General features: G+C 43.7%; 1 protein-coding gene across 1 annotated transcript in view; it reads right to left on the bottom strand.

Annotated features, from left to right (window-relative positions):
- The window catches only part of NUAK1 (NUAK family kinase 1), a 48,363-nt gene extending 23,268 nt beyond the window's left edge, over nt 1-25,095 (bottom strand). The window contains exons 1-2 of the mRNA XM_051784373.1: nt 24,782-25,095; nt 1,339-1,459 (exon numbers count right to left, since the gene is read on the bottom strand). Of these exons, the coding sequence (XP_051640333.1) occupies nt 1,339-1,459; nt 24,782-25,069 (409 nt within the window). The 5' untranslated portion in view covers nt 25,070-25,095. The remainder of the gene's footprint in view (nt 1-1,338; nt 1,460-24,781) is intronic.
- Between the last annotated feature and the right edge of the window lie 1,776 nt (nt 25,096-26,871).

The raw sequence follows: 26,871 nt of genomic DNA, 5'->3' as shown, positions 1-26,871 counted from the left end.
TAACTCAGTAAAAACTATTTAAAGTAAGGATGAGAAGGGCAATTGGTCAAAGGACCACAGCATGCTTAATCTTTTTTCTTTCCAAGTTCCCGTCCACATTTGAAGTAACTTTTGTTCCATTTGCAACCCACATGCTGACACAGCATCCCTCCCCTTTTCTGTTCCCAGATCCTTTTATGAGTTTATTCAATAAAAAGACAGATACTCATCTCTTTTCAAGTACCAGAACATGCTTTTGAATAACTCAATATGCGATACTGTAACAGTACGCCAAGACAGCCCTTGTTTTAATCAGTTGTCTCAACTCTCCGAGCAGAGCTGCCATACACATATCATCACCTTGTGCATTTACCTCACGTCTGTGTAAACATGTAGGGCTAAATTCAAGCTGCCTGCTCTGCATACAGGAGAAGATGTGATTTCCAGGGACAAGGTAGCCCGACCCAGGTCCCTCTGAACCTCTGGAATCTACAACGTGGGTCCACCACGCAGCCACCCTCCTCGCAGCAACAGACCTTTGGGCCGGTGTCTTTTAGCACGCACCCAGCCTGAATCTCTCAGCTAGTGCTGGGATGTTACTTGAGGAAGAAAGAAAGGAAGGAAGGAAGGAAGGAGGAAGAGATTTTACTACAGAGTGACACTTTATGAATATATAAACAAACAAACTGGCAAATCAGGGAGGAATGCCCCTGGCTTCCTGTTCCTTGCTGTAAGACTAGGGAGCAGCTCCGGGAGGCAGGAATTAGCAGGTTTCCCAGCTGTGTCCCAGGAAGAAAGGAGTTAGAGGGGGAAGGCGGGATAAGGAAACAGGACTGATAAGCCAGCGACCAGACTGACAGGAAAGTGTGAGAAGGTGGATAGGAAATGGATGCTGGGATTCAGGGGGAAAAGCAGCAACGGCAACTGGCAAGTAAGGGAGGACCAAAGTCCTAGAGCAGATAAGATCAGCCTTGTGCAGTCCAGGGAAAATAAAGCATACAAGGACTGGTTTAGGGGCTGGGAACAGAAACAGACATCAGGCTGGTTCAAGAGTGAGGATGAAATGAAACTGAACTGTCCAATGAGAGCAAGGAGATGAGGTGATACATGCCACAATTACCCACCTGCCACGGACGCAGTGCTTCACTCACACAGAAAGAAGCTCTTCCAAGCAAAGGGTTATGCACCTGTGAAACACTGGTAGCTCAGAGGGAAGGTAGTGCTCAAAGCAGTCTCGTTGGTAAGGGATGGGTTACACTAGGAGTAGGAGTTTGTTTGGTGCACCATCTCAAGAAACATGAACATCAGGTCTGCAAGAACGTAACAGAGCACTCAGAGAGGAAAATGACATTCACTAACCTTCATATATGGTGATGATATGAGGGTGGCTGAGGGATGACATGATCTCAATCTCCCGTCTGATGTGAACCATATCTTGTTCATCCTTAATTTTGTCCTTACGAATGGATTTTATTGCAACCTATAAATTCAGGAAATCAAGTATTATTCTTAGAACTGAACAGATGCATCTAATCCATTAAGAAGAGTTCAAAAAATAAAATACAGATGTTAGATGTTGGCAGAATGGAATGACCAAAACAAAGTTTTCAAACACAAACCTCCATGCCCCAGCTCCCTCATTTTATAGCAATAAATACACTCTCATTACAGTAATGGGTGACATGAAGTTTTAGAGTCTTCAGGTCTTAAGACTTCACTGAGGGGGAACACAGCACTTCTTGCAAGGATCTCTGTGCCAGCCTAAGTACTCTCCTTTTGAGGCAAATGGCAAAACTTCCAAGAGATTTCAATGAGCAGTACATTTGCTAAGACATGACTGCATCTGAAAATTTCAAGCAGAAGCTTTGGAGACAATTTCTCAGAAACAAGGTTGAGATCTCTGAAGAAACAGAGGGAGGGAATCCAGGGTGCTGATTATGTATTGGTATTTGTCCATGTTAATACATAGAGGATCCCATTAACACAGGTTAGTCCATAGTTCTCTAAAAGCAGGTAAACTGTTTAGGAATTATGACTTATTCAAAAATCAGAAAAAATAAATCTTTGAAATTCACATCTAAACTCGTCCTCATATAAACCCAAGACTTTCAGATCAGCACTTATGAAATCGCTGCAAAACCATATCCTTCCTGCATCCTTCCTCAATCAGCAACCTTTTTTACAAGCATATCGTGTGACTCGGTATCTTTCCAAAAGGCAGGGTGGGAACAGAGGAAGTGATAGCTAAACTTGCAATATAAATTCAAATTATAACAGTCCTTGTGAGTGTGTGTATGTGTGCTGCCTGTGAAAAAAGGGCTTATCTGAACACCACCACAAGTAATCGCGGAGGTCATCTCATGCCCTATGAGAAATGCAGAAGCCAACAATGCAGAGAAGCTTGTGGGAGAGGGAAGGTGAGGGCATTGTGCATACTGAATGGTAGCATGGCCTTTATTATACTCACTATTTACCCTGCTTTATTTTTGTAAGCCAGAGTTCAAGGAATAAATTACCAGCTAGCTTAAAAGCAACAATACATCTTTGAAAAACATCACTGACCTGCTGAGATGACCACCCTTTTATGGGTAAACCAAAATTGTGTCATTCTTTGCAGCCAACTACTGTGGACTTCTCCTGGGAAAACATTTGTAAATCTGTGATTTATGTGATTTTTCCCAGTTCCCCCAGAAAAGAAACTTTCACTGCCTACTTCAGTAATTGCAAGTGGCATGACCAGTATTGTTCTCATTATATGATGTAGCATCCAGGATATTGAAGAAACAAGGGAAAAACCTAAAATATTATAAGACTGAAATGTACACAAACAGGAGCCAGTTTAAAGGATCAGGTTTCCTACAAAGACTTCAATGCCAAAAAGCAACATTGTTCAAAAAAGTATTATGCACATGCCCCATCCCCTTGAATTCCCAAAGCTTGCAGCACGTGCTTAAAATCAAGCTCATGCTCGTGTGCTCCCCTGCTTTGAGACAGCAGTACAAAAAGAAGTCAATGGACAAATCGATTTGCAAATTAAAACCAAAACAATTCTATTCTTCCTCTTGACCCAAATATTTGGGATAAAGATTTTAACAGTAACAATATGACTACGGTCTTATTTACATGGCACATAATTCTAGAAAAGGTAATACAACAGATCTTAATTGAATGAGTGCCCAAGATAATCTCCAAGTAATTTTTGAGATGGAAAAGGCAACCAACTATAAAGATGACACTAGATTTTTCCCCCTTCCCACGTTTGCACTGGGACCGACTGCAAATGCAAATACACCCTGTCTACAGAAGGATGTGGGTGGCTCTTGGAGCAGCATGTGCATTCCTGCAAGAAATAAATATAGACATGGGTAAAAACACATTTTTTATTAAAAGACAGCCTTGTACTTGGCTCTGAGGAAGAATTTAAGAAGGGTTTCATTGTCTATACAACGAGGAGCAAATTCTTCCTCATTCAGGGCTGGTAAAGTAATAAGGCAGCCCAGAGGACATGCCAATCTCCTACTAACTTGACTCTGTGCTTCACAGGCAGGACTTCTGCACATCTACATATAATTACTGAATAATTGTATAAAGGAAAACATTTTTAGATACAAAAGTGCAAATGTGATTGAAAAGTGTGGCAGCACTTTGTAAATATATGTTTGGATTAATATTCTAATGCAACAGATGTGTTGCCTGGGAACATATTTTTCAATAGGACCAGAGAGTTTAGAGTCCCACAGTACATGCTGAAAAGTGGTTAAAAGGCACCTAGGAGCCTTAATTCGTAACAGCTATTCCTAAAAGTTTAACTGAATTTTGAAGATAGTACTTAACCTCCTGAAAGCATCACTTCCCAGTTGCCTGGGTACAATTCAACAGCCCAGTCAAAGTACTTGGGATTTTGTCAGTGACATCCAGGCTGCAAGGAAATATAAGGAAAGAATTCAAGCTGAACACATCTCTTGGGTTTTAACATTCAAGACTTTCTCTTCCCTCCCTCAGCTCCTTCAGCTCACAGTGACTAGCACCTGGAAACAAGGAAAGACAACTGGCAGGCATGAAATATCTTAACTCCAGTGGTGTAAATGGAGCCAGGGCAGCTGTAAGCATCCACCTGCCCACAGTCAGACCATCCCCTGCGATCCTGACAAATAGCAAGAGTGCTGTGGAGGAGGGAATGCCCCTTGTACAGTATCAGTATAAGCACTCCATAAGTAAGCGAGGTTTACTTGCATATACTAATGAAATAGTATCACTGTCCATTTGCACAGCACGTGAGCATACTCAAAACAGAGTGCAACCATTTATTAATTAAACCTTGGTAGGCAAGTGGTGAAACACCACTATTCATCCACTTCTAGGAGATGAGGAAATCGGAACAGAAAGCTGATGTGACTCCTGAAGGAAACGAGGACAGCAGCGACAGCATTCGCTGTCTGCCTCTTCCTTCCAAACTGTGCAACACACCATGGAAGTTCAACAAACCCTCTGGTTATTAAAGGGTGATTTACCTTTCCCCATGTTCAGTTGCTGGTTTTCTCCTCAAAAAGAGCCTCATGAAAGTGAAAGGTTCTAAGGCATTGCAATAAATACTTTTTATCCCTTGGCATCTGCCTGGTGGCCTCCAAGATCCCCAAGTGGGCAGGCTCCACATTTCAAAGGCTACCAGGAGTGCACGGCCTTGCTGGTGACCTGGTCTGAAAGGCCAAACAGTGAGTGATTGCTGTCAGCAGGCTGTCACTGTCAGAGGTGGCATCCTAAAGCAGGATTAGTGGAGCAGCAGGACAGTGTTTGTTCCAGCTCTTCCCTTCTAAGAAAGGGATTTCTGCGAGCCAAGTGTCCTTCACCTGCATCAGTCTGCTCCAGACCATGTCAGCAGGGATACTCAGGCTCATGGCTACCGATGTGAAAGAAACAGCACAAACAAGAGAGCAGTCCAGTTGGGTTTTCTCAGTATTTCACGAAAACATTACAAATCATGAGCGCATTTGAGGTATTTATAATATATCTCTCTATATATATATTTCATTGTTTTCATCTCTCTGAGCAAAACAAGACCCCTACCTGTATGTTATGGTATCAGACTGTAAAACAAGCCTCTCTTGCAGGTATTTTAAAATATCAAAAGTGTAACTTTTTTTCATTAAATGTATTTTTCTCAGAAACATATTCCAGCCAGTACGTTTTCAAAGTGGGCTTATGCTTTTAACACCAGACAGAGCTGGCTCAATTTTTCAAAACCCCACTTGCGGGACTGCTACATGATGAACCTGAATAACATAAGCATAATAACAAATAATCTCAATTGAGAAATACCTTATGAAAGAACTTGTTTGTTCATTCTTTAGGTCCTTTTCTTTCTTTCTTGACTGCTTACTTTCCTTTCTCTGAAAGCAACAGCTTCACTGTGTGCAACATCAAAATTTATTAAGGGTCACAGCCTATGAATCAAGAGTAGGGCAAACACAACATGCTTTTTTACATCAGCTACATTAACTACTCCAAATATTGCAGCTCAAGATCTGCAGAGAAAGTGTTGTTAGTCCCTCTGGTACTCTCAAAACACTGTACTTATACCTCTACCACACTTTCTCAATATATTTTACTGGGTTTAAGACTTAGATAATTTAATTATAGTATTTTTAGTAACTTTACTAGGGGAGGAATTTGTATTTTTCCTAGCTTCTTGTCTTAATGAGAATTTCAGATAACTCCAAGACCTTGCACTCAGAGTGTATAACATATCAGATTCCTAATAATGAAATCTTAAGCCTCTAACCCCAACAAAATAGGTTCAAGTTCACCCAAAACCCCTATAGACACAGTATTCAATCTGGCAAAACACTTTAGCACATGCCTAACTTCACACATGTGAGCAGGCCAGTGACTTTTGTGGGATAGCTCACACATGTGAAGTTAAATATATGCATAAGCACCAAGGTCAAAGCTCAAAACTAGGCCATGTGATGGTCCCTCTGGGAATCAATACTGGCTGTACACGCCAATAACGTCCTCGGTATCTCTCCTGCAGCTCTGATGGCTGCATGGTCCCACACATGGGGTCGGGGGGGAGAAAGACCATCAGAGATGGGCTGAAACCACCTCTGCCTGCATCGCCAGTTCTGGTACCAACCTCTGCTCAGAAGCAGGTAGAGAAAATACCCTCCCCAAAACATACGGTAGAGGGGAGAGAAAGCAGGAGGTTGTGAGCCTTTAATATTGCCACGAATTTCCCAACAGCTCTGCACAAACATAGGCCCTGCCCCACTGCTGCTCTGCCTTCCAGAAGCAGATAGGAAAGAGGGAGCACAGCTTTTGGCTTCCCATCCCTCCATGAGTCAGCTTGCAAAGTTTGCTGGGCAGAAAGCGTGGAGAAATAAGCTGCTTTCTTCAAGGTTGCAATAAATTACCTGTCTCCATTTGCTGGAAAGAGAATTTATAGTCACTCTCTGAACTGGTGTAGAGAGATTATAAAATATTTTCCAACACACTTCATGCTTCTTTGCTTTTGTTTCATACAAATAACTGGAATTGAACTATAAATACTTCAAAAAGATGACGGTTGCAAAGGTTTCTGTACATTCAGTCCTATCTGCGAGAGAAATGTCTTTCCTTCTTTTCAGGCTTCTCGGCTGCTTAGCAGAGCAAAACAGGTGACATTCATTTTTACAGAGCCTGATCAAGACCATCACGTACAGAAAAATATCTCCAAGTCTAAACGTCTGGCAAAGGGCATGGCAGGCAGTAGGTGCCCAATTCCATATCAAATCTCCGTGTCTGCTGAGTCACTGCTGGCATCATCGTTTATGGCACGAGCTAAAAATGCTGTATGTTCATCAAAGCAAAAAGCTGTTTCACTTCATTTCAGGAAGTTGGTTCACGTGTTTGTTTTAATGTAATGAACCTATGTTTGCCTCATTTCCAGCCGAGATGTGTGAATACAAACAAAGGTAGAACGAGCCACAGTGCAGTCACAGATTTTTTAGTCGGCGAGTGCTGTAGCAGAGGCTGACCACCTGAATGTCACAAACCACTGACCTTCCCCAGCAACCTCTGTGTGCAGTACATTCAGTCCCATTGAAAACAATCTTCCAACTCCCTATTATCTACCAAGGCTATTTTTAGGACTGTAGTGAGATACGAACTTCTTTTTTCCACCATGGGGACTGTGACTTTCAAGCTGGTTCCAGTGCCTGTGCATACCACCCATGCTCCAGCAAATTCCAATAGGCTCTTGCAATAGGATTGTGGAGAGTCAAAAAAATATCAGTCCCCTGAGAAAGGGAAACCAGCTTGTTGCCACTGCAAGGCATGTCAGAAGAGTAGCTTAAAGAAAATTATTAAAAATTATTTGTGGGAGGTGAAGAGGGAGGGGAGGGTTAAATTCACATAAACCTCTCCTTTCTGAAAGCTGTGACTGAGGCCATCCCCACCCAGCAATGGGAAGTGGGCGAGCCCAGCCGGTTTCACAGCTCTGCTTCCTTTCTTTGAGACTGGGAGGTGGGAAGTGAAATGTGCCAAATGCCAACGGGGTGTGGAGGTAAAGAATAGGTGGATCAACCAGGGGGAAGAAAGGGAGGCAGAGGATGTTTGGGGGTGGGGAGAGAAAAGATACATTGTTCTTTCTCCAGCCCCACAGAGTCGAGCAAGAAAGAATAAAGTCTGGCACCATATTATGTTTTTTCCAGGGGAGTCTCTGCCTATGGCTCTTGCCCCAGACATCACCAACACAAGAGGAAAAGAAACAAAGCTATGAAATTGTGTGGTCCCTAAGGTGGCTGCAATCAAATGATAAGGAGAGGGATACTGATGCAGTTGCACTGAAATGGCACTTCCAGAGGTTGCACAAAGGAGAAAATGGAAAGGCCTGTCTATCTGGCCTCTAGACCTTCCAGGTGGGAAGAAGGAGCCATGGACAGATATTCCTATGGGGAAGTGAAGCATCCAAAGGGCTGTGCAAAGGTATTCTCATGCAGACTTCTTGTAAGCCTCTTCCCACAGGATTATATCTTTCCTGTGTCTATTTGCTGGAAAAAAAGCTGTCTTGAGACTCCAACTCCTGGCCAAATGCAGTACTAAAGAGCATCATGCAGGACATGTAATTCTAAGAACAAGCTTCTGCATGGTCATTGAAAACATTTCATGCACTCACTAAAAGGTTGGACAAAAGTCCACTGTGAGTGGAAGCAAAATTAGTGTCTGGCATTGTGCAATCTGCTAACAGCTCTCTCTGAGAGCTCTCCCTTTCAGAGAAAGAGTAAGGTTGACACAATGCCATTGTTTTGGAGATTGTTAGTTTTCACATCCTAAAAGCCAGATCATCTCCATGGTGATACTGCCTGGGAGACAAGCACGCAACAAAATCCTTATTAATTATTTATCAGCAGCCCAACTCTATTGTTTGATATGTTGGCAAACTATGCAGTAATCAGGGGAGTTGCTCAAAGGGGTAACCGGTGCCATCTGCACCCAGTGAGACTCTGCTGATTTAAATCTCAGGGCATCTCCCCATTGCTCTGCTCCATCACGTTTGTTCACATCACGGATGTGACCAAGCACAAAATGCTGTTATTGTTGTGAGACAGCAGTTGTACACATAAAGGGTGAGGATGCACGTGTCATGATGTACCTTTCAGGTTCATTTGTTTGTACGAGGTAAAGGTATTTTTTACAGCTGCCTCACTCTGCATGGTAAAGGCATAAAGAAAACATCTTTATGCATCACTCTGTTTCATTCCCCTCTTCACAATGTACCACATAAAATAGCTTATGTTTCTAAATACAGCTGATGTCATTACCTGTAGAGAAACTCACTCTTGTGCCAAGTCTCAAGTAAAAATTCTATTTGCATAAGCTGAGGCACAATGTGCTGCTGCCTCTTGGAGAACCAAGGTACGATTATCTCGGGTTTAATTTTCCTTTTCTGGTTCTCTGGACATAGTTGCTGCTATCATATCATAAATGACGATCCATCAAGTGGAGAAGAGGAATTAACTAATTACGAACACTAGGTCAGGGGATTATATATTCTCTCTAGTTCCCCTTTATTCATAAAGACGTCTGTGGAATCAAGTTTTAATGAACAGGAAGGCACCAGATGAACACATTTATACTGTACATATACAAAGTGGGTGCCAGGAGGAACACATACAACACCCTTCCTCCACTTCTCTCCTCACCCCCGCATACGGTGCCTGTTAACAGGATTTGTGAGCACATTTCCTGAGTAGCTACTGCCTTACTGAGAAGTTTACATCCCTTCATTGTTTGGTACCTGCTATGTTCAGCTATGTATATGAAACCTGGCATATTTACATCATGCATTCCCTGACAAATTTACCTGGCGGACCTTTCTTCGTTCAATGGTGAGAATCCTGGCCTGAAGTCATACGTGTTAGAAATCTACTAAGAAACTTCTCACTTCCCAAAATAAAAAGCTTTTTACACTGCATTACTGAAGTTCCAAGTTGTAGGATTGTTCAGTTTGAGAAGGAAGATCCTACAAAAAATCACCATCCCTAGCCATGAAGTGTTTCCCATAGTGCTACCTCAAGTTGCGCCTTCTCACCCCTCCCCATTGTCCCAGTGCTACCTCTGCAGCACGTTACCACAAATCTGTACCCACTTCAATCCTCTCCGATCCACAGTAAAATGAATTTGCCCTGGTAGGAGCAGAGGGTGCAAAGGATTTGTTGAAAAGCAGAGATCCGACAAGATGTTTCCAGTTGTGGTCTGTCAGGATCAGAGCCCAAGGCTGGCATCCTGTCATGTGCAGACTTCACCTTCCTGGAGAAAAGGATAGGACTGCTTACATTTTTTCTAATACATTTCTAAATGTAACATCATAGCCTTCTGAATATCCAAAGATGCAATACCTAATACTTAAAAATATTGATCACTCTGCCTGCAAAAAAGAGGCTTATGATCTAATTCTGAATGACTAAAGAAAAGAGAAAAAAAAAACCAGCCCAGTCAAAGTTTTGGGGCCGTCAGGCACAGACTGATGGGAGACCATCTCCTTTCCAAAGCCTAGTAACTCACAAATATCCCATCCAACTACCTTCAAGCTTTCAAGAAAAGTTCATGCTTTGGCGCATAAGAAATTATATCTGGAAAGGAACTGGGGTAGGGGATTTCCCCGAGGCAATAGAGGTTCGTAACTGTAATTAAAAGAAAAAAATGCTTTACAGCCTCAACTAGGGATCATTCTCCTTAATAGATGTTAACCAGCACTGAATGCCACATTCACTGAAAAGATGAAATCTGCATTTACAGTTAACGTCTGGTGAAGTTGCCAAGCAGATGTTTATTTTTGGCTTCCACATTTACTAAAGCCAAATGCTACACTGAATTGGGATTTCACAAAGTCCAACTGCTTTTCTTCCAGGTTACAATTTTGTTGGAACCACAAAGGCGGAAAAAAAAGGAGGTGAAAAAAAAGGCAGAAAAGAAAAAAAAAAGCTGACTTCACTTTTAAGTAGGAAAAAAACTGGTAGCATCCGTTTCTATCATGTCTGTTTATATCATAGTTTAAATGAGGTTAGAGTTGTGCAATCATTATTGATCAACTTCCAAATACAGCATAGCTCCATCCAGCACATGTGCAAAAGAGGAAAAGTCACTGGAAGTGAATCTTATGTCAGTCAGTCTTTTAACTTCTGCAAGTCTGTGCACAGACTGTTTAGCACTAATTAAATTACTAGCAAGTCAGGATAAAGAGGAGTGAAAGAATTCACAAGCCCCAAGTTTACTGTTCTCAATGTTACATGGGTATTCCAGATCCAGTCTCCAAAAACTGGAAGATAGATTTCACATTAATTTTGAGGCTTGATCTCACAGCTACCACAGCTGCTGATGTAATGCAAAATGCTAACCTGAGGCAGCAGAGAGGGACTTTAATTCAATGTTGTTTTTTCATTGTGAATAAGCAGTGAACCACACTGAAGCAATCCTCCAAAGTAGGAGTGCACACTGTTCAAGGCATCAATTTGGGGATGAAACACAAAACCAAGATCTTGGCTACGTTGTTATAAAAAGCCCTTTATGACTTTTTAAAGAAGACAGGTATAAAGCCCTGGTGCCTGGATCTAGTTCCAGTTTGAAAATTACACAGTCTCCTGTAATTCCTCCCAATAATTTAAATTGGAAATAGGGTTATTCACACCCTCTAAGTAACCACTGCAAACTGTTGCAATGTGCTGCTAAATAATTGCTAAATAATGGTAACCTCAGCAGTTACCAGAGTCTCTAAAGTGATTTTGCAGGTTTAGGTGAAAGGTGCTACATCAGTGCAAGGCTGTAATTCACATTAAACAAAGAAGAAGGTTAGACATTGTTTGAACTCATTCTTAGAACTATTTTTTCCCAAGCCACCTCACAGCACATTTTCATTCATTGGTACGTTCTCCTTGAGAAAGTTGTGGGTAAATAAATGTAACTCGGCTTATTCTATTCTCTTTCAGTGAAGTTTCCACGAGTTCAGAGAAATCTCAGAACCACTGAGAGCTTTGCACATCTTTACAATGCCTCTTCTGCCACAGCTGTGAAATCACCTTCAGATCTTTTAATCTTGCTCTCCTGGTTCTGCAGTCCTTCAGAGGACAAAAGAAAGTGCTATTTCACCATGAGAATTACGATAGTACAAGGAAAACGTGGGAAGAGACTTTCTTGTCTAGAAAAAATGCTGTACCTTCATGCACCACAACACTCATTAAAACTCAACACCATACTGCTTGACCACCTCAAATTCCAGATTAACAGAATGGAATTTTGAAGTGTGGAGAGATTTTAAAGTTGAATTTATACAGTTTAGGCTTTCAGATTAACATTGATGAGCAGGGATTCATTCTGAAAAGATGGTGGGTCACACAGATTATATCATGGAAAGTGCACAGATATGTTTAAACAGCAAAGTTGGAAGGGTTAATGACACAGAACTATCAGACGTACCCATGTCTAGTATATTTTTCTAAATTGATCTAAGGTGGATCAAAATATAAACACCACTTTCTGGCAGGAATCTAGCAAACCATAAACCCACATCCTATCTGGAAAAATACTCTTGGAAAACAAAAAGATTGGCAATCATGTATCAAAGCCTCACCCAGATTATTTTGCTCCAGGGCTTACAGACCACTTTGCAATATTAAATTTGTTTTTGTTAATGCACTGCTTCAGTATTACATTGTTCTGCCTGGACATTACCTATTTAACGGACCCTTCTGGGACGGGACCATCCCAGAATTTATGTCAGAATGTGGTGGAATTGCTACAGCAGAAGGAAAGGAGTTTGCTAAAATTTCTTCCCCATCCGTCTCTGATTTCTGAGAAATATTTATACCCCTGAAGGTAGAGGAACCTCCTGTTGTTCCCTTCTATTTATTGAAAGTATATTACCAGGGCCACCCTAATGGCTCAGTGGAGAGAGTAACACAGGAACAGGAACACTCTTGCTCCCTGCAGCCAGTTGGGCTTGGAGTAGACATGAGAGGGTGAGAAATGAATTACACTCTCCTACAATTAAGTGGTTGGTGATCAAGCAATTTGGTAGCCTTAAATGCATAATCTAGCTTTCCCTGACAGAAGAGCAGTTCACAACTGCAGGCAGTTGTTCTAAGTAGTTATGAGGAGGCTTAACTTTGGAGGGGAGAAACAGCAAACCGATTTTTTTTTCGCGTTGGAAAGCTTTTGCCTAAGAACTCCTCCAGACTCTGAGATCTCCAGCACTGTTGCCCCCTTCTTCAACACGCTCAAACACCTTTTTTGGCACGTGTTTTGGCTGGAGTCAGTTGAACAAGGGAGAGTTAGAACTCAGGTTTCTGGTATCCCCTTGCCAGAAGCTAAGCTGTTAGGTAGTGTAACAACAGCAGCCCAGGCTTCCCACTTCACCCTGCCAGTGACCTTCGCACAGACTTGGACATATCCCCTTCCTCAGAGTGAGGAGCAGTTCCCTCTCACTCTGCTCGGTCCAAAACCTCATCTCAGCAAATACCACAAATCATGTCAGACCGAGCAGGACTATTAAAGCAGTGCTGCATAATGTGAATTGCTGTCCACAAGGGACGGGACCAAGAGACTGCCTAACCCACTTTGTTTAACTTTTTAGTTAAACAATCCTGAAAGGGGAAGCTGCATCGCTACTCTGGAAATTACAACTTTAATCTCATTTGAACCACACATTCCTCAGTTAAACTGCAGAAATAATTTAAGAACCAACTCCCAAATAAGACATTTTTCAACATTTCCTACATTTCCTGGAAATATATTACCTCCGATGCTGCGAAATAAAAACAGACTTATTAATTCACCCAGGTTAAAGTTCTTCCAGTAGCCCCAACAAACTCTAACGTCAGCCTAATTACATGCGTTTCACCGGTTTTGCATTTTCACATTCCTCAAAGCAACACCACACCACACCACTGGAACATCAATCAGTTCCAACTCAATCACACAAACCGTTCTCACATATTGCATTCATCGCTCACTCGCACTGCATTGCCCATGGCAGGAATCGATAGTGCTTCACTGAGAACAGAGCAAGCTTCATTTCCCCTTCCTCAGGCACACTTTAATGCACGTGCCACATCTCAGAGGTGCCAGCATTTACTGGCTTATTTAAATAGCACTTAGAGTTTTGCTGGGCAGGTAAGAAGAATAACTTGGGTGTACAGCAAAACAACGATACGGGTGTTTGTGCCAAACATTCAGTTTATGGCAATACTTCATAGGAATTTTTCCCCATAACAACTGAACTGTCATATCCTACAACTACATCCCAGGCAACCTCCCAGCTGAGCTCACTACGGCTGCTGTCTGATGTGCTCTACATACAAACACCCAGAACTACCCAGATGTTCTCTATGTAAAACATTTGGTTTGAAACACGCAGCGCTTCTTTCCAAAAAGCCATTACATTTGTTTAATGGACTTGCACAGTTCAACTAAAATATCCTGGAGCAGCCATGTGACTGCAGCTCTACTCTACAAGCCCCATCTGCAAAAAGAAAAAAAGAAAGAAAAGGCAAATGAGAATGCTTTACGTGATTTATGCTGCCTTTATGATCAGTCAGTTCATAAAATACAAGCTCTGCTCTACAGACAATAACACAAATCGCTTTCAAGTGTATTGTTTAGTCCTTGCTTGTGTTAAACAAATATTTCAATTGAAACAAAGGGTCGAACTCTACTCTTCAGCTTACAAGTGTTAATGTAACTGAGAGCAGCATTTTACCCATGGACATCACAGGGGATGCAATTTTTTTGGTTTATGCTCGGAGTGAGTGAGTAATGACATCCAATAATGACAACCAGTTACATTCACGGCTGCAGAGTTTTCCTTTCATCCAAGAAAGGCTAGAAGGAGGTTGAAGTACAGCATGAAATCCTTTTCCCTGATGAATTCCTCATGAGTAATGCACAACCCACCACGAGGCATTTCACAGGTCCCATTAGACCACGTTTTCATCACAAAACGCCAGATAGGATGGGAGAATACATTTGTTTTACAGAAACAGAGAGCCTGGTAGAAAAATATCAAACTGTACTCAGAAAAAAAAACCGGTAGTTGAAAAAGATGGCTAGTCCCTGACCTGGATGTAAGTGCACTGCACAGTTTAGCTAAAGGCCCTCATTCCTCCCAGTTTGTGAAGACACAACAGTGACCAACTGGTACCAATCGGTGCTCAACAGTGGTGACCTGCCTCCAACAGACAAGAGATGGCAGGCTTCTGAAAAATTGGCACCATCCCTTCAAAGTGTGACTATGGCCATGGAAGAGGACGTTCATGTCAAGAGAAATCTTCCTGAGATGGTTATACGCACAAAAGGAATGGCCCAGCACAGCGCTGGAGCTGTGGTCAGCCTGCGGCTCCACCACTGACTTTCTGGATGAACCTCAGGGAAACCATTCACACACTCAGTGTAAAAACCAGCTCCTACAGGAGATGGAGCTTAAACCCACAGATCACCATTTAATTATTTCACCCCATTTTGGCACCCTGAAGAAAAGAATATAAACATGACAAAAAAAGTAGTGTGAAGGATGCTATTGCTTATGTATAGTCCTGACTAAAAACACATCTTCCCAAGGGGGGAATGTGGATGCCTCTCAGTTGCATCCCTACATTGGTCAGCTAAGCCTGCATTGCCTCCAGCAGGTATTTACAGGAATCTTCCAGGTTCCAGGCCACATGGCATTAGAGCATTACCAGCTAGAAGGTTGCACTCTCCCCTCCTCTCCTCCCAAAGGCTATTTTTTTTCCACATGCCAAAATACAGCCCCCATCTCGGCCCTGCTGAATCCACTGCACCAGGTGTCCACAGGTGTCTCTGGTCACCTTAGGGACTGGGTGGCCTTCGCTCCTCCTTCCTGAGCTGCACTCCACCAGGAAAGCTGCAATATTTGATCTGTGCAGAGTGCGATGGCAAAAATATGCAAATAAATGACAGCTCTGAGCACATGCCTCAGGAACTGTTTTTTTAACAAATGCTTTGCTGTCTTCCCCTGTCAAACTTGTGTGCAAAGGACTTAACCTTTTTGTGTAAACAACAAAGCACCGTTTAACAAAAAGGAACATTTGTTTCATTACCACACAGCTCAAAAACGTATTTCTACCCAACCCTCATTGCTATCTTCTGTGATTAAAAAATTATACACACTCACTTTTAAAATGACACTTGTATCTCAAATAAAGAGAGATATCCTTCACCATCAGGTATTTCATGGAGATTAGGAATTGCAGCAGAGATCAAATGCCTTTTTGTGTACAGGAAACATGATATAGAGGCTTTGAGATCTCCATCAACAGCAGGACCCTAGTCTTTCTGAACTACCCACGAATGGCCAAATTTAGTCTCTGAGCTTGGCATGGTATCTTTTCACAGGAACAATTTTTTTTTTTTTAAGCCTAATATCCCTTAACTAGTGTCTTTATTCTGAGGCAGTAAATGTGCTGACTCAGCTCCTCAGCACAGCAAGACATTAGGATAATTGCAAGTCCCTCAAGCCACCAGACCTCAGAACAAAGACAGTCCTCCAGCCTCTCTGCTTAAGTTGTCCCACATGCCGGCTGCTGGGCCAGAGTGACCAAAGGGCTCTGGGATTACCACAGGCCAACCAGTAAGGTGAAGCAACAGGGACAGAGCAGCCTGCCAAGCACTGATGCTTCACCACAGAGGTAGCCAGCCCCACACAAGGTGCAGCAGACCCTCCCATTCACTAGGCTGGCATCCAGAGGACCCAATAGCAAGGGGTCTCAGGCACCCTGCCGGAGGCGTGGCTGAGGTGAGGTGGGAAATGCCAACAGGGAGAAGGGAAGGCTAAGGAAGAATCCATAAATTAACAGTTACATTATGTGCACGTTAAACTAAGCAACCTCAGTTGTCTTCTTAAAACTTACAACAAGACCTGCGTTTATTTTGTGATTTTGCATTCACCTACAACTGGCCAGGACAGTTTCACACATGCCAGCCATGCCAACCCCTTTTCCCTTAACTGCTGTGTGACTGGGGTTTTTTTCAAGTGAAAGCAGCCACCCGTTAAAGTGTTTTATTATGTCCTCCATTGGCAAGAACAGAGCCTGAAAACGTTCACACGAGCAAGACTAGGGACTTGCATCCCATTCAGACCAGTGGTAGCTTTAAGGATGGAGTCTCATAAACCATCAGATCTAGAAGCAAGTCCCATCTGTCTTTGGAGAGTTAGGGAACACAAGGAGCTTATACCATCCAATAGTTTAACAGACTGCATTGAGGCTTGGCCCATGGTCTTTAGCTCAAAATACAAAAATTACTGAGCTCAAGTAAGAGTACTAGAACAATGGAAGATCAAGGGAGGGCTACAGCCTTGCCCCCTCCACCCTTTGCAACATGCAGCAAAGGTTGCAGGAGGGCCTCCACGTCTACTGAACATCTGGCATTTCTGGTGTGGGTCCAGGATGTTTGATGGGTATGGTCATACACAGTAAGCACATAGAGCATCTCACCCAGCCCCCTAGTGTTCAAAGGTCTAGGATCCCCTAATTTATACAACATACTATGCTGCCTGTGAAGACACGGTGATATATATATTCTGTTTAAAAGCAGATACTTCTCAAATCATAACTTGCAGATGCTCGAAGTCTTTCATGTGGGTAAGACAAATGAGAGCCATAGAGACTGATTTTGTAGCCAGGGAGTACAGGAAGCAACAGCAGGAGAACACTATTGAAAGCCTGGATACACTTATGGCTTTAATGAATTGGTCATCAAATATAACAACACACATATGCAGCCTTTACCTTGCTTTGTAGTTCGCTCCCCGCCCTGCCCAGCTATTCCCCATATATCTAGCAAAGTGGAAATTATTTTGAGTTTAGTTTATTAACTGGACACACATGGTACTCACATCTGCTGGAAGATATTTGAGGGAAACACTGACAAATATCATTTACATATTTAGTCGGAGACCTTTTCATCTAAGACATTTCCTCGGACATACCAACTATCCTAAGTACATCAACCTATCAGGGCTAATGACAAGAGGTTTTTCTATAAAGTGTCTGGTGCATGCCTGGGCAATTTAGGGACAAATCCTGACTTATGTAGGAGGTAAGAAGAGAACAACATTCTCAGTAGGTCAGAGATTCCCATGCCAAGGCACCCATCACCAGTGGTGTGTAAACCATTGGAACTGACCACCAGAGCTGCAACCTCCACCCCTACCCAGGTCGGGAGCTGCTGAGGCTGCGGCCACTCCACACAGAGGAGGAGTCACAGGAAGAGTGCACGATGAGGAGAACAGTATCCTGCTGAGAGAAGCATGGCTGTACAGCAAGAGGAGGTGCTCTGGCATGGGCATCCTGGTTCACACAGACAGGCATAAGCATGGTACAGGAGGCAGAGACCTGAACCAGGGAGATGCCTATGTCAAACCAAAGGTCAGCAGCCAATTTCCAAATCCCTGGTATGTGGGTTTTGGAAACATGTCCCATATGCTCTACATTTGGATAACCATGGCTCTACACACATTCACCTGCTGGTGTTCAAGGCTGATATATCCAGAACTGAGTTTCAACCCACACTCGTCATTCTTCCTTGGCACTGTTGTGGACACTGCATGCCTCCTCCCAGTGCTTCACTCCAGCAAAGACTCTCGGGTTATTTATTTACCAGACAAAACACAGACTAACTACAATTACAGTTCTCTAAAGAATAAACAATTGTTCACAAGAACTGCACATTCCACACGATTTTGTTCAAACATGTATGACCCCGAACTACAATATATACAGTAATTGTATCCACATGGCAAATCCACATTGTGGTTCCTAAAAAAATAATAATAATTTTTAGAACATATGCCACTAAAAAAAACGCAGTATATTTCAGCAATATCTAATGAAAGACTTCGTACAAGCAATTTCCATTCTGTTGTGTTCTCTAGCATATGGTGCTGTGAAACCATTTGTAAAAACGCTTAGGCATGTTATAGTGTTTTTAGCTGAAGGCTGCATTATAAACATTGGCTCAAACTCTGTTGTGAATTTCACATTTAGAGGGAATCATATTAGGTATGTATCAGGCCAAAATGGGCCCTGTCAATTAGTTAAACTTTCCTATATTAAGTAGTATCCCTTCAGAAATGAATACACTGAGACACAGGAAAGTTCATTGACCTGCCCAAAATTGTTCAATCCAATGCAGGAGGGGGAAAAAAAAAAAAAAGCATGCAACTTTTAATTTCTTCACCTGTAAGAAAGTGCAACATCACTGAAAGAACATTACTTGATGTCCACTCAAAGCTCAAAGAACATGTTGTTCTTTAATTTGGTAAAAGATTTGACAAGCTAGTGTATTCAGATGACTCCTCACTGGCTAGTCATTAATTCAGACTTTCATACCACTGAACCATATTCCCCTGAACAAATCTGCTTCTCCAACAAAAATTCTCATGTAGAAAATTAGCATTTTGTACTAGTGCCTTTCTCCTGATGACCTTCATGCTGTAACCAGTTATTTCTGTCTGCAGCCCCTGATGTTAAGGTCTTCTTTGGTATTTCAATTAAACAAGTGGTTATGTGAAGACCTTAGTAATTTTATACAACCAGGTAGTAACTCCTACGGCAATAAGCCCACAATATTCACTGTGAATGACATTAGATTAATTCCAGTGTTTTTTACTAGATTTATTCCAGTGGGTTTTTTTCCAAATCCTGTTTTCTTTTCTTTTTTAAAGCAGAATCTCAGAACACATCTAATAACTAAGGGTGGAACAAATAACAAATTAAGAGCAAAACTATTTTCAAGCCCATATACTCTTTCCAACTTCTGTTCATTCCAGATCTAGAATTTCCATGCATGCAGAGGATGACCTGAGTTTCACTAACATGCCTTCAGCACCATGAAAACACTGTCCAGATTTAGTCACATTACAAGTCCCTAAAAGAACTCAGTTCACACATCTTAAATAAATAAATAAATACACACACACATACATAAATAAGCTTTAGGTGACACATTTTGCAAGAACCTCTCCTCCTCCCCTCCTCTGGCCCCACGTGAGCATTGCATGGCAGGAGAGGTGTACACAGCAGCCACCCCAGGCTGCGCAGACCGTGCTGGCAGCTACCAGCTTGGAAGCAGGGAGCAAAGCAGCACGCTCTGCACGGGTCACAGCGCTGGCATGCACAACAAAGCAAGAGGCAGTGGAGTACAAAAGGGCCAGGAACAGAGACCGAAGCTGGATGTCACACAGGGACAAAAGCTCAGGGCAAAGAGAAAGCCCAGGAAGCAGGAGAGCCTGAGGAGGAGGCTATCATCCATAGGACCCTGATGTTACGTACTCTACATGGCTGGAAAAAAAAATCAAGTATTAGGTTTGCACTCAAAACTAGCTGATATGTCTGACGATTTTGGCTTTAATTGGCAAGTTTTTCCTTTCTCATGTATAAAATGGGGTAGTGATACAAGCTATTGTTTCTATAATTCAAGTGTATTATCATAGCTGTGGAAGGCACATTCACGAATCAGGAACCTGCTGTGCAAAGTGCTGTACAAGCACTTCACATCACAGCAGTGTTGTGTAGATACTTACACCGGTGTCTGCAACAAAGGAAGATATCTTAATAAGAGCAACAAAGAACTTAAAAAAAAATAAACAGTTCTGTGTCAGATTTGGACATTATCCTGAGCAGTTTGGATATTGCACTGAGCGATCAAGATAAAAATCAATATGAAGTAGTGACCCAGGTGCTAAGTGAAGCAGAAGTTCTTAGGGGGAAAAAATGGAAATATAACATATCATTAAAGATAAAAGAATTCACACGCTTGAGAGGGATACCAGCATTCTCTGTGATATCAGCTGTGCAGATAAGAGAATTGGGACAAACGTTTCACCTGGCTTTCACTATCCTCAATGACCCATGAGCACATTTTTATCCTGTTATATGGAACCCTTAAAAACCACACTGCAAACAAACAAACGGTTGTGTGGCCAATAAGGCCTTAATTACTGATATGACAGAGCTGTCATTGTTGGCATTCATGTTTTGGTTTTGTTATGATATGGAGAAATACAATCAGCAAAGCAAAGGTCCTCCTTTCATGCAATCTGTTGCTGTTTCAGGGTTTCAAAAATCCTGTGCAACCCTTCAAAAGCATCACAATGCAGAGCTGTTTCAAAGGAGAGGTTTTCACTGGAGCTGCAAATAAAAAGATTTGTTGCTTTAAAGTGTAAGGGTTTTTTACAAGATTTGATTCAGAAACCAATTTCATTTGGCAACATCCTTCTACCTGAATTTTTATGCAAAATAGATAAATAACAGGCGCCAGCCACCACACATAACTCGCCTGCCCAAATATGAACCATGTGCCTGTTTTTCATGTTGGGCTGCAGCTTGTCATCAATTCCCAAAATAATTAACTTTCTGAAGGAACGGCTGGAGGAGAATAGTGCTTCCTCCACCTGCTGGTGAGGAGGAAGAAAAGATGTCATGGTTCAGGCAGAAAGGGGGAGAGGAAGGTGGAGGGGGCGGCTCCTGCATCTACTCCCCATGGCCTCCTCAGTGCAGCCTAAGCAGAGAAAGGGAGACAAGCTCCTGGCTTCTGAAAACGTCAAAATCTCTTCTGCGGACAGATGGTACCAGAAAGGAAGCACAGATAACACAGGAAGCTTCGTGAATGGTTGTAACAATCAACCAGCAACATTAACAAGCTCCAGGTCCAGGGGTGGCGAGAAAGGCAAAAGGCCTCCCAGCAGAGCATCTCGCAGGAGGGCACCCCCAGGGAGCTGTACACCGGCCAGGCTATTGAACCCCTGCGTTAAACTTTGCTGGGAGTGCTCCAGGCAGTCTAATAAGGTTTACCTAGCGTCTTCCATGTTTCAGAGAGCTGCATGCTCCTCTGTTAACATTAATTAAAATTAATGCATTTTTTTAATCCAGGTATTGTTTTCTGTATAATATCAGGAATACACAGATGACAAGACTGAAAACACCTATCTGTAATTTAAAGTTGCATTCTAATGAGTATTTACTCCAGGGGAATCATTTACTCAAAGAAAAACCCAGCAGCATTTACCATCTTCTTGCATCACACACAGAATCAGTCAGAGGTGGTCAATGCACACCTTAACTAAGGCTGATATAAGTGTAACAGTGGATTTCTTGGCTAACAAACATTGAATACATAACACAAACAAAAGTTCAGTTCTTTAGTTTAACATGTGCAAGCTGTCAAGTGGAGAAAACGCCCAAAGAAACGTCAACATGAGTGTTACTTCACAGGCTTGTGATATCATCTCTTCATCCTTACACTTACTAACAGGTGCCTTAATTTAAAATATCATAAGTTACAACTGTGTATACTGAGCCAGTACTAATGAAGAAAATCTTGTTGGCAAAATTAGGCGCCTCATACGTCATGTAGAGGGCAATATTTTAACTGCTTCATGCAGCATGCAATACTGTCTGCAGTCACTGTGGCAACTAATACACAAATTCACTTAAGTTGTTTCCAATAAGAAACCAAATGTATCATACAATCTACCCTGAAGCTTTATGGCAGGAAGCTTTATGATCATGTACCACTGCGTTAGGAGGAAAGACAATGAAGTTAAGAGGAATAACAATTTGAATAAACCTGTAACCTGTGAACACATTCCAAACGCTACTTTCATTCAATTCAACAGAAATCCCGCTATTGATTTCCAGTGGCACAGGACTAAAGTACATTTTTACTTTAAAACCATGGTAAGAAGACAGGTCCCACTTTATTTACCCAAACGTGCCAGTTTCTATCTCATTTCCGAGCTCTGTATTTATACAGAGGATGACAAATCCAAAGTTTGTGCTTCATATTAAAATCCTGGCTAGTCATGCAAATATCTTTATGAAATGCCATACTAAAGCTAAAGAGATTGTTGATAGACAAGAGATGGAAAGGCCAAATAGGAGAATCGCTTAGACAAGGCTGGTGAATGGGAACACAGTGCCGCTGCCAAGGTCCAGCTTCGCAACCTGTTACCATCCAGCTTCAAATACCTGCTTACCACTGAGTAAAGAAAGAGATGATTAGCTAAACCAGTAGCAGGAGAGGAAGCAAACAGAGCGGACTAGAGCCACCATAGGACTGTTGCTTCCTAGCTGCCGGCTGAGATAGGATTGGCATTGGACATGGTGCAAGAGAAAGTGCCGGCCACATCCCCTGCTCTGTGCATCCTCTGCTGGACACAGCAGCACCTGGTCCAACCCACTCCCGGATGATGTGTGCTCTGTCCACTAATAAGAATTGAGAAGAGGAAAGGGAAGAGAAAGAGAGGTGGAAAAAAGGAAGGAAAATTCTGCCCCTCTCTGATCAGTCATCCTGTCGGTGCTCTTATCTCACCCACAGAAAGCAATCGGTGTTCACTGTATCAGCCAGACAACGGAACTGTCGGAAAACAAGAAGCGTTTTCCATTCACTTAGATCTGGCTAGATTCCTGACAACTAGCTTTTATTCTGCAAGCAGACAAAATGTGGATACTTTACATACACTTGCAGATGTTCCAGTTCAAACAGACACATTACACCAGAACTTGCCTGCAGACTAGTTAATAATTATGAAGTGCCACACGCCAAGGCTTGCATTACTCCAGTAAAAAAACTCACACCCTGGTAAGGACTTGTTTAGCTTCTACATACCAGCTGATAGTGCGAGTGTTACATTTTTATTGCGTTTAAGATTGCATGGGTATTCTGATTTTCATTCTCTCCATTTCAAGATGGCATTAGCCATATAAATTCAGTTCAGACCATATCACCAAAGTACCCTTTAGCTGTGTAGCTGAAGTGCTTGACAGTTATACAGAAAGACCTGGTCTGTTGTTAACTCAGATGAGATACACTCTACATCTTTTCCTGTGAGGGCTCCTCCCAAAGCCAAATCTCATTTACATTACTGTCACCTTTCCTTTTTAATTTCTCAACTCTTTTAAAAAAGATGTTTTCCATTTACTTGCTTATTTACTACATCTTGTAATGTAAGTCAAAAATAACCTACTTACAAAATTATAGTATATAATATAGCCCTGGAGCTTTTGTTAGCCTGAAGTTGTAAAATGGCCAAGACAGCAAACTTTAAAAATCATGGACTTAGAGTGAGCATGTGCAGAGATGTCCATCTCTGGTTTCTCTTTAGCCAGCCTCCAAATGAGCTAATAAACTGAAAGCATATATGATATGACTCTACAACTTGGCTGAAACTCTCATTTTCACTGTCGACACAAAGCTATTCAGTTGCAAAGTAAGTGTTCCTTATTAAAGCCATAGCATCTGAAATTTCATTTTCTGTTTTACAGATCCTTCTGCCTCTGGGTGCACATTGAGCTTCCCAGCAACCCAAAGGGAAAGATAAATGTAACGTCACCAGGGAAATGCCTTGCTTTTAGATGAAGTCGAGTGAAAACTCAATTAGTCTACTTCAGTATGGAGACCTCTGTAGAAAACCATCTATTCCTCAGAACAATCTTTAACACAACAACGCCTGCCTCTCATTCGCTTGCCCTCTGTGAATAGTTACATATTTCTGGGAAGGAAAAATGACAATAACTGTGACTAATGTGTACACTGCTTCAATCGCATTTCTGCGCCCGGCTGGAGCTCTGCACCAGTGAGGAAATGCTGAAGCTGAGTTATTGCTGGACAACCTCCGGGCTGCTTCAAGTCTCGAGCCAGCCGGCACCGCTGAGCGGTGAAACGGATCGTAAAAACCAATGGGGCTGGGTTGCAGTCCCTGCAATTTTTTTAGGTGTCAGCAAAGTTCAGGTCACAAAAGTATGACTGAACCACGGCGTTTTTAAACAGAGAAGCCAACGTTTGCCCTTCTGACAGTACACTGTGAGCAGCTTTGGTCAGCTGGGGGATGTGACAGGTTTCACCAAACCATGAATTTCCACCGGGGGAAAAAAATAACTGTTCACAGCAGACTCGCATGTAAAAACAAAACAAAAACAATAAGCCACCCTATTTTTCCAATGATAACGCATCCCTCCAAAATGTACCAATGTGCTACTACAATACCTTCACCACTCCACCCATACAGAAGTCTCTCTACTGGATTTGCACTCTAAACAAAGCTCTGGACCGCAGGCACGGGTGCGATGCTGACCTGGGTCCCCGCGGGCTGCGGCCACGCCAAGCGCCCGCCTCGCCACAACACGGCAGCCCCGCACAGGGACGGGGCTCCTGGTGGCATTCCCGACGGAATGCACCCGGCGTTGCAAATTAGTTGCATATACCTGTACATATGAAACGAACAGAGAGAGAGAAGCCACTCCGCCAGCCTTACCACTCTGCCAGAGAACCTCTCGATGGCCCGCTTGACTTTGCCATAGGTGCCTTTGCCCAAGGTCTCCTGCAGCTCGTAGCGATGCTTCAGGTTGTGCTTGTGGTGATGCCGCTTCACCCCCTGCTGCTTCCTCGCCGCCGTTACCTCCGGGGACGGAGCCTCCCCGAGCGGCTCCTCCATGGCCGCTGCCGCCTCGCCGCCGGCCGGCCCGGGGCCGCAGGAGGAGCCGCGGGGCTGCGCGGGGCTAGGGCTGCTGCTGCCGCGGGCGGCCGCCTCGGCGCCCTCCATGCCCGGCGGCGGCGGGCGCGGTGTGAGCGCCCCGCCGGCCTCGCCGCCTCTGCCTCGGCCCCGCGCCCGCGCCGGCACCACGGGGCGCGGCGGGCGGGGCGGGCCGGGGGGCGGTGGCGGCGCCCCCGCTCTCCGCCCCTTCCCCGCCGCCCGCCCCGGCGGCGGATCCGGCGCGGGGCGGCCCCTCCAGCCGGCTCGCCCCGCCCCGGCAGCCGCGGAGCCGGGCGGGGGCGGCGGCTGTGGCTGTGGGGGCGTCGGCGGCGGGGAGCGCTGGCTGCCCGGAGCCCTCTGTTGTGCGCCGGAGCGACGGGGGTTTCGCGACGGCTCTCCCGGGCCTCTAGAAGGCGCCTCAGCCGGGCCGAACCCCGGCCCGACGTGGTCCCGGGCTGAGACCCGGGTCCCAGCGGGGCCGCGCTGGGGCGAGGCGGAGCGCCCGCCCTGGCCCCGCGTGTCTGGCGTCTGCACCTGCAGGGACGGCGGGCAGGGGCTCGAGTGAGACCGCACCAAATTTAGGTCTGGAAAGTTTTTCCAGAAAACGCTTAATTTTCCCCATTCACCACGCGGGTGAGGGTTTCCTGTAGGGTTTCCATGTTAATGGAACTGGCAGCAAAACGCGGGCACGCCCAGGTGCCGCCTGTCCTTAGCATGGGCAGGCTCTGTTTGCCCTCTCCAGGAGGTTTTTTGCCTGTCAGAACCTTCCTGGCCCCATCCCGCTGTGGTCAACTTGCAAACTTGGCGCCAAGATCTAGAGCTGAGGAGCACCTCGCCTGTGCTTTCAGGATCTTTGAAATAACAAAAGAATGCATCGGGTTTACACTTTCTTCATTTTAAAGTAAGGTGGTTATTTCTGTCACAGAGACAGCTTGAAAATTTAAACCAATATAGACATATAAATTGTTGCCAGGGTTAAGTCGAATCAGATGTTTCCTTTAGAAAAGAAGCCATCCCCAAGCCCACGGCCAGTGAAGGCAGATGGTCTCTAGTAGCAGAAACAGGAAATTTGCATGGGGTGAAATCGCTCTGGCTTGCTGCAGTATGGCCAGTTTGCTGGACCAGTGCAAAGGCCTTCAAGTGAGAGCCCTGACTCAGTGTCTCTTCCCTGCTGACTGTTCTTAAGAGGCAAGTTACAGTTGGGATTGTCTGCCCTGCAAGAACAGGGCACATACCTTTTGAAATTCTGTGTTCCAGTTCATGGTCACAGCGATGCCAAGGCACAGAATTTCAGGAGTCAGTAGCCCCGTCCCTCCATTTCGCTGGAGGAGTGTTAGCACAGAAGTTGGTCTGTGTGCTCAGCCAATTTTACTGGCTGACTCTTGCAAAGGCTCATGTTTCTCAAATGTAAGTAACTCATGGGTGTCAAGGTGATGGGGTGATACCAGCTTTGGTATCTTTGGTTCTTCTAACTCGCTGGGCCAGTATATAAGGCTGGACTTCCTCAAGGTTTCTTCCTGAGACAGTGAACACGTGTCCCTGAGGTTGCAGCCTTAGCCCCTCTGACTTGAACTTGAAAACAGAAGTTTCTCTGTAATTACCATCACTACACCTTCATTTTAGGATCAGCAAAAGTGCCCAGCTGGCTCAAGGCAAGTCTGCTTAGTGCAGTACCCTATTCCTGGCAGGAACCAGCACCACGCCACAAGGGTTGAAGAAAACAGAAAGAATCCTGCAGTTGTCAGAAGTAACACCTCCTCTGCTGGCTTCTTGATCTTTGGAAGCCTGATATTGACTTAAGCCTCAGAGCATGAAATTTAACATCTCTTTCACAGACTACACATCAAACTGGCTATTCCAAAGCAGAAAGG

Source organism: Manacus candei, unplaced genomic scaffold (assembly GCF_025592945.1).
Source record: "Manacus candei isolate 608988 ecotype Guabito, Panama unplaced genomic scaffold, ASM2559294v1 h1tg000018l, whole genome shotgun sequence".
In the NCBI taxonomy this organism is placed as follows: Eukaryota; Metazoa; Chordata; class Aves; order Passeriformes; family Pipridae; genus Manacus; species Manacus candei.
Note: the sequence above shows the minus strand (reverse complement) of the source record. Positions and strands in the feature narration are given on the sequence as shown.